Source organism: Pinus tabuliformis, chromosome 6, assembly GCF_031772625.1.
Source record: "Pinus tabuliformis cultivar Carrire ecotype Pingquan chromosome 6, CPIR1, whole genome shotgun sequence".
Taxonomy (NCBI): domain Eukaryota; kingdom Viridiplantae; phylum Streptophyta; class Pinopsida; order Pinales; family Pinaceae; genus Pinus; species Pinus tabuliformis.
In genome coordinates, this window is record NC_142292.1 from 46,882,854 (window position 1) to 46,892,288 (window position 9,435).

At 34.8% G+C, this 9,435-nt stretch overlaps 1 protein-coding gene across 1 annotated transcript; it reads right to left on the bottom strand.

The window, feature by feature from the left end:
* Window positions 1–2,100: 2,100 nt before the first annotated feature.
* LOC149257139 (uncharacterized) lies at window positions 2,101–9,054 on the bottom strand. Its single transcript, XM_089369294.1, has 4 exons — window positions 8,739–9,054; window positions 6,145–6,291; window positions 5,895–6,020; window positions 2,101–2,373 (listed from the first exon to the last, which is right to left on the bottom strand). Exons 1-4 carry the CDS (start codon window positions 9,039–9,041, stop codon window positions 2,176–2,178), a joined length of 774 nt encoding a protein of 257 aa, XP_089225420.1. The 5' UTR covers window positions 9,042–9,054; the 3' UTR covers window positions 2,101–2,175.
* Window positions 9,055–9,435: the final 381 nt, after the last annotated feature.

Here is a 9,435-nt window from a genome sequence, read left to right on the forward strand (position 1 = left end):
CGTCTCTAGCCTAGACCTCTATGTTGTGTGTTAAGTTACAAAGCGTTGTTAAGTTCATTCAATTTATTTTAGGTTGATCTTTCTTAGAAGTTTGCCTTTTTGGATCACCACGAGATGTAGATACAATTCCTAAATGCAGTCTAAAGATGATAAGCAAGCTTTTATCTCTTTTCAACACTACAACAAAACCAGCGATTTGCGCCAGATTTAGCGCCAGATTTTAGTGCATTTTTTTTGTAATTGTGATGAGCAATCTGGCGCTAAATCTGGCTCTATTGTACAATTTTTAAAGCGTCCCTTTTTGCACCTGATTTTGCATCCTTTTTCACACTAGATTTTGCATCATTTTTTACACCAAACTATGCATCATTTTTTGCGTCAAATTTTGAACCAAGATTTGCATCTTATTTTATGACAGGTTTTGCTTCTAGTTTTGTGTCATTTTTTGCATCTATTTTTCATTCTCTTTTGCTTCCTATTTCGTGTCATTCTTTGCTTCCATTTTTGCACCATCATTTGCATCAAGTTTACACTGTATTTTGAATCCAATTTAACGTCTTTTTATGCATCCATTTTGTGTCAGTTTTTGCATCTAGTCTTACGCCAGGTTTTGTATCTAGTCTTACACTAGTTTTTGCTTCTATTTTTGCACCAGCTTTGGTGCCTATCTTTGCACCATGTGTTGAATTTGATTTAGCACCAAATTTTGCATCCATTTTTGTGCCCATTTTTGCATCTTTTTTTGGACCATTTTTTACATCCACAGTTACGTTTGATTTGTCTCCATTTTTCCCATCTCATTTTGCACCATATTTTGCGTCATTTGTTTCATCCAATTTTGCATCATTTTTAACACCATCTCTTGCATCTAATGTTACATCATTTTGAGCATCCAAATTTGCATTTATATTTGCATCTTATGTTGAGTCATGTGTTGTGTCCACCTTTGCATCTTATTTTGTGTCTAATGGTACATTCAATTTAGAGCCATTTTTTACGTCTACTTTTGTATTTGTTTTTGCACCAAATTTTGCATCCAATTTTAAGCTATTTTATGCCCCTTTTTGCACCATTTTTTGTGTCTACTTGTGTCCAATGTTGCACCATTATTTACACCGACTTTTTCATCCAATTTTGCATTTTTTTGGTGTCTAGTTTTACATCGTTTTCACCATCCAAATTTGCATCTTTTTTTGCCTCATTTTGTGTCCACATTTGCATATAATTTTGTGTCTGAGTTCGAGCCTAAATTTTCATGTGATTAGGAATCATTTTTTACATCCAATATGGCATCCTTGGTTTCACCTTTTTTCAGCCCCATTTTGCATCTTGTTTTATGTCTTTCTTACATCTTTTTTTTTCCTTTTTTGCACCCAAGTTTGCATCCCAAATTTACACTATTATTTGCATCATCATTTGGCATATTAATTTGTAACGTTTTTTTCTTCTTTTTAACGCTCAACTTTGCATCTTATTTTACATCTAGTTGTTGTCTTTTTTTGCATCTAATTTGGTGCCCATTTATGTGTCCTTGTTATTGCCCAATTTGATATCCTTTTGTATGCCATGTTTTGTTCCCTTCTTTGTGTCAACTATTGCACAATTTTTCACTTCTAATTTAAAACACTTTGTATGTCAATTGTTTGCATTTTGTATTAATTCCTAGTTTAACATCCAATTTTACTTTCAATTTTGCATCCATGGTTACATCCGCATTTGACTTCTTATATAGAGTATATTTTTATTTACATATATGACCCCCTTTATAGATTCATAGTGAATATATATGATAGTTTCTAAATATCATTAAAGCAGATATCACAATTCAAAATCATTTGTAAAGAAATTTAAGAGAAATTGACAACATCCATCCAAAAAAATAACAATGTGTCATTAACAATTTTCAAAACATGTATAAAATAGCAACATAATACTAATAAAATCAGTATTATTTTTAATCAAAACAAGTAAAATTCAAATATGATTAACAAATCAAAATATTTCATGAATATCGTTATTCTACGATAAATTAACAACATACATAAATCAAACTCATCGTATGATTACAAAATCAAAATGTCTTATTGATATAGGGTAAATTCACAACACCCATCTAAACATAACAGTGTCATTCTACACAATAATTTCTTCATAAAAAACAATGCATGTGCATGCCTAGCTACCACCACCAAGATCATCCTCATGATCATCTTGACCATCATCATTACTCTGATCCACATCATCACCAACACCGCAACTATCATCATCATCTCCTCCTTCACCACCATCATCCTCATCCTCATCCTCATCATCTCCTGATATATGTTGAACATAATTTGGATCATCGTCTTGGCAATCATTACCTATAGCATTCTGACAAAAAAAATCAATATTACATGTTAGTATTAATTACATAACACAACGCATGTTTTTGTTATACAATGTTAACCATAAAATGAGGTAATATATACTAGCATTTGCACCAGATGTTGCAAAGGAAACGTCGTAAGGCATAAATTGAAAAATACAAATACAACAAAAGAATACTTTGATAAAGAATAAAAATATATTGAATGCTCAAATCAATGCCCCATTAACTGGAAGCATTTAGTAGACATATCTAATGCAGAGACAAGCAAAAATATATAATTCTTCAAATTCTAGATGGATGCAATCACTTAGTAATGCCATGTTGAGAACATTCCTCTACTTGTAATATCCTCTATCAGGGGCAACCTTCACGCCTCTACCTTATATCAACACTGACGAAGTTAGCAATCCCATTGGCCCATCCTATTTATCTGTCAAGTTTGAAGCATAAGGCAAGTGACTGGACACTGGTATTATACAATAAGCTGAAACCTAAACTGAACTTCCCCCATGGGCATGACGAACAAGAGATGGGGCTTTTCTTAAATAGAAGAGATAGGGCAATCTTTACATCCCTACCTCATCAACACTGATGAAGTTAGCAATCCCATTGGCCTATCCTATTTACCTGTCAAGTTTGAAACATACGGCAAGAGACTGGACACTGGCCAATCCTATCAGATATCCCTCTATCAAAGCAACATTCTAATGGCCCCTGCTACAATTATACAATATCTAGAGAGCATCATTAGAAACATCCTTTGGAGAGATAAAAATGAAAACAAGTGGCCTCTACTCCATTGGAAATGGGTGGCATTTCTTAAATAAGGTACGAGGGACAGAATGCAAGATCTTTTTAGCAAGGTCCCCTATACGAAAATCTATTGATACTATTGATGGAAACACACTTTGGAATAAATCAATTAGAAGTATCTGGTGTGAGGCAAAAAATAGAAGAGATAATCAAGAAAATATGTATGCCTAAAGGTTGTATAATCTACAACGATGTGCTTCAAAGTAAAATTTTATCTAAGGTAGACACAGAAGTTTCAATTCATACAAAATTAACTATCAAATTGTTTTGTTTAGACTCTTAGAGCTAACTTTAAGTTTTAACAGCAGAAGATCAGACAGACCAGTAGTTTAGGAACTCTGCACTCCTCACCATTTTTGTATACTTATGGAGAAATTATAGATTTGTCAGATGGATGAAGATGTTTCTGAAAGCATCATTTTGCAAACATGCAAATTCTCCTCTGCGTAAACAAATAAAAGCTGAAAAAAGAGAAGAAACCAAAAAAGGGGTAGAAGTATAGGCCAACCCAATGTGAAATTTCAATATAACCTTCTCTAACCTTGTCTAATTTCTAAACAACACATTTAACTAGTCATTGATGTCATGTTTCCTCTTTGATGCTTTACATCAAATTAACTTCATCTAACCCCAGCAAGGTAGATGTGCCCACCACACCACTTCATGAGAATGTGTACACAGTTGTACGTCCCTTCATTATCTCAGATGATGCTTTTACTCTCCACCAAACTCCTCGCATGAGAAAAGCAATCTTTGCAAGGTCTCAGTTCAGATTTGGGAAGCTTTGCAAAGGCACATTGTGTTGTTTCATGATGGTAAATGTTATTCATGAATGGCAATTTCTATCTGATTATGCTGAATCCAGGGCATCCTCTGTTATTCCTTGCTGCTTTATGGTTTTTCTGGTTTTGTTTATGGTGGTGTGAGGCTTTGTCGAGGTGTGGTGTGAGAGAGAGACCAGACCATCTTGGGCTACCCTCCTCTTGGGATCAGCTCCTACTCAGGTCTCTTTATTTTCTTCCTCTCGTCAAGTCCTTACTCCTCAGTTGGCCGGGGCACACACTTCTGAGGTGGATTCTATCTGCAGCAGGGCCTCCTCAGGGCATACATAACCCCGAAAGCTCATCAATTGCCGTGTGAGTTGGAACTAGCATTTGAGGGTGGGAAAATGGCAATGGAAATTTGAGAGGTATCACTGCTTCATTGCTGAAAGGTCATCTATCAAGAGTAGATGTACCAGTCCCATTACAACTAGACAGCTGCAGGGAAGGGTACTCCTTTCCAAAAATGACACTAAAAACAAAATTCTGATGATGATGAACATGATGCAGTTGGAATTTAAAGCCATGGACAAGCATTTGACAAGGATAAAAGCAGTCTTACCGCATGGCAAAGGCCCAACTCATCTAGACAGTCTAGGTGATCAAGCACCCATAGATGTGGAGGTTTCCACCTCCTAGTCTCCTCATGAAAATTTATGTTTTCTATCTTTACTATTATAGTAGGATTATGTGTTATATTTTGTGGCTGTTAAGCCAAGGCACTGTAGGCTTTTTTAGAACTCAGTATATTTTTTTAAAATGTATATTTTTGGACAGCAGACCTCCTGTATTTCCAATGGTCCAGTTTTCCTAGTGGCAGACCAGAGGCATACAGAAGGTTGGATCATATGTGATCAATAGTTAATAAAAGGCCTTTAAATTACCTCCCCACCCCCTCCCAAAAATAAAAAATAAAAATCATCTATAAAGTTTAAAAACTCAATTATTGAGAAGATTTTTCGGCATAAATCACATCATAAATCATTTGTCGACGCATTCCAAACCAACAAGTGTGGTTCATCGTCAGGACAAGTTGAAGATCCAGACCATGGCAGATTATTTTCCAACTAGCAAAATTAAATCACAACTAGGTTATTATCCAGCTAAGATTAATCAGAAATCAATTTTTTTAAAGTATGCTCTTATCAAGCCCAAATTTAATCAAACTTCAATTATACCCTGAAGATGAGCTCTGCAGTGTGGTCAAAAAATTGAGGAATAATCTACTCCAACACAGCTCTCCTCTTGAATAAAATAATGTCCAGCTACCTGAGCTTTAAAGTCATTCTAGCCTTTTGTATGGAAGATTTATAGAATTCATTTCCATTTTAGTTATAGAAAATCCCAATAAAGATAGTGATTAATTTCATGTTTGTACATATGTAATGAACACTTAGCACAATAGTATAGCTCAGTTTGCCCAACTTAGCACAATAGTATAGCTCAGTTTGCCCAACCCTTTCTACAGAAGGCATAATACCCAGGGAGGTTACAGGATCTATTCCCAAGTAGTTCTGTCCAATTACCAGCTGGTATTTCAACTAGAAGTCAATTCCATTCCTCACCCAGAAAAAAAAATACAGGGAAAGGAGGGAGAAAGGGGGATTCCATCACTCTGACAATGTACCAACTTCCTCACTTGGAACAGTTAATATGTGGGCAAGTTAAGGGAACATCTTTCTCTGGGAAAATTAATATAAACAATTACTGATGCAGTTACCTCCTTATAATGGCATAAATAAAAATTTTGTTGAATTAATGTTTGTAAGGAATTATCTTTGTAAGGTTCCAATTTTGATGTACGGGCAGAATAAATTATAAACCTATCCATCAACCAAATGAGTCTTGCAAAAAGAAAGAGATAAAGAGAAACTATTCACAAAACTTACCTTTAGCATTTGATGGCCTCCACTATCACTGGTGCTGAAAAGTTGCAACATCGGTGTTTCTTTTTGCGAAGGAGAGTGAGTAATTTCACTGCCTTTCTCAAAATTTGATAAATCACCCTCCCAGTCCTGTAGTAGTTACAAAGATACATCTTAATATAATGAGGCATTTTCCAAACAAAACCTTTTTAAAAATGGCGCATTGGATAAGGTAGCCTACGTCAGAACACTGTATAGGTCATAGAGGGAAGACCTGTAGCTGCTCTCGGATGGCAGGCACAACCTTATGCAAACTGTCAAAACAGCATGGCGCACTTCCCGACTTCACATCATTGTATGTCGAATCTATGCTTCGAATAAGACACAGTAGCTCTTTTGAAGATACCAAAACACTTAATACCTACAGATGAAAACAAAATATTACATTAGAATACAACAGACTTTAACAAATTATAAAACCGGTTTTCTGGAAAAGCAAAGAATAGAGGTAACACTGTAAAGGACACGTTCAGAAAAAGATGTTATTGCCATTACATATCTCAGTTCTAATGATACAATGAAATACGCATGGAAATTCAACTGTGAATAACCACAGTCCACCCTTTTGAATCCCATTTGATATACTTGTCAGAAAATACATTAACAAACAAAATTATACATGTACTATGAACTCCAGTATAAACTGACATAAATCTCAGCCAAATACCAAACCTGTTGAAAATTAAAGTGATCATGAATATACAACGAAAATGCACAAATGTAAATTGGATGTCAAGTATTGTTTCTATCTGGATAAAAGAAACAAATTAGAAATAATAACCACCAACTGCTACCGTTATCAAAGAAGTGAACTTGTTAGAAGATCAAGCTAAAACAGTGAAATATTGAAATCCAGGAACATTTTCAATAAGACATTAAAAAACAATCATCAAACTTGGCAGGAAACGCAAGGTTTCAGGCAAGACCACTGCCCACCCAACCATGATCCACCTAAGTAACATTGAGTTGCACTCACTTCTTATGTGACTTGAGAATGGATTACGAATGCCGACTATTGGCATATCAACATTATCCAGACAGTTATAGGGAAAGATTTGAGAAACTTAGGACTTCAATTTTCTTTGAAAGAAACAGACTTACTACACACATTCAGGACATTTTTTGGTCAGAAAATCATTATGATTTACCAGCATGGATCCATCTTAAGCACGGATTCACATAAGTTGATATTCACATAAGTTATTGATATAGATCTTCAAGTCTTACTACACACATTCAGGACATTTTTTGGTCAGAAAAGCATTATGATTTACCAGCATGGATCCATCTTAAGCACGGATTCACATAAGTTGATATTCACACAAGTTATTAATATAGATCTTCAAGTAATTTATTTATATAAAGTGTTAACTTGTTTTTTGAAAAGTATAAGGTTTAAACATCTTACTCGCATAATTTTTTTTACTTCTAATTACTTTACATGAAATTATATTATAGGTCAAATGGATAACTAATTAAACATGTATAGCATATTCTTTTTTTCTTTTTTATTATAGCCAACATTACTTTTCTATTTAGAGAATATTTTATTTTTATTTTAAGAGGGACACATGTCAACTCTAGAGTCCAAGTTGAGCACGGACATACTTACACATCACGTTCACACTGGGCTGTAAAATGAGCCTCCTAGCCCAATTATACTATAAAGACAGCAAACATGATCACTCCCAATTTGTGTTGAGAACCCTTGACAGTGCATAAGAATATACCAAAAAACATTTTCTTCAAAATTGCATAGTCAAACCAGGTTTGGGTTGGGATCACAAGTTTTTCCATATCCATTCAATATCTATGCCCATTATACAAAGTTAGCGAAGTACCTATCAGATGTAAAATGCAAAACTCAATCCTTCTTTGCAGAACTCGTCCAAAACATGAAGCATATAAATTGCTCGCTGAATTATCAAATAGAAGTAACTTCAGTGCAATGACATCAGGCTGAATTTACCCATTGTTTCTCGAGCAATAGACATGATAATTTATGGAAATGACCCTCCACAAAAGACTGTAAATAGATGGTGTGCTTAGCTATTTGATTGGAAATCTTGTCTACAACTATTTAAACTACAATGAATTTGTCAACATAAAATAATAAGTTGGATAGGTATTTTTCAGACACAAAGCATTTGAGATCCAAAAAATAGACGCTAATCTAAATGTCTCTAATTTAAACCACAGACAATTATTTGTTTGTTGAATTAACAACCAAATTAAGTTTCAATAAAATGACGTAATTTTCACATACAAAGCATTTGAGTGCAAAATAAGAAAGATAGTTTAAACGCCTATAAAATAAACCAAGGACATTTTTTGTCTGTTAAACTAATAAACAATTATATCAAATTCAAGCCTACATTTACATGCATGAAGACTGCTCATAACTTAATCTATCAGGAATGGATCATTTGTTGTTAATGTTGAATTTTTCTATTAATATAGCACTGACAGCAAGGCAAATTCAATATTTAAAAGGCAGCAATCTACATTCGGATCTGGACAACACTTTTTCTCCTTTCCTGCTACGTGATTATTCCCATGCAAGAGGAAGTTCCAACTAATTGATTTTCACACTTCCAAAAGTAAATTCCTCATGTCTGAATTTTCTAGATACAAAACCTAGGTATAATAATCCTAATTGTTGATCCTACCTTGAAATAAGTACCTTTAATCCACCATTGGATCTTGCTTTAAATAAACATGGGGTCTTGCTTGAAGTGTCAAAGTTTATTCATCTATTCCTTGCTATTATCAATAAGACATAATAGAATAAAGGAAAGAGCAATGCACCTTGTGAGTCATCTGAAGAACTGCCTTGGTATTGATGTGCACGAACTTGTGGGCAAATACAAGAAACTGAACAACAAGAGAGCTATAAAAAGGATAATTAGCCAGAACATAGTTTTGCCAATGATCATTATATCCATAACAACTTTCTTTCGTGCTTCTTTTTACTAATGATCCCACAGAATCAGTACCAGTCTTTTGCTTTTGAAGCAAGCTACCTGAAAGTGGAGACAATCGTTGATCCCTATCCCTAAGCATCTTATTCTCTGCCTCCAAATAATGATCCTCTTCGAGAGCGGGCATCATTTCGCCTTCTTCACCAATATTCCAAGGTTGTAAATAATCCAACCATAGATCAATAATGTGTGTAGCCTTCTTCAGACAAGCACCTACTGGCCAATAACTGAAAGCTCGTAATATAAACCTGTACAAAGGCCTCTGTAACAGAAGGGACCATGTAGCAGGCACAACCAAATTACTCCGTGGCAAGGAAAATGACCTCAATCTCAAGGTATCCATTTGTGATGCAGCTCTCCATCCAGAATTCAACTCTTCTTGAGGACAACACAAAGTACTGCTTACATAATTGACCAGTATTTTCACAGCCTCTGTGATTTCTACACTAGGGAGACCATACCTATGATATCGATTATTAACAGGTAACAAAATACCAAAAGACTGGCAAACCCGTGAAGGTAAG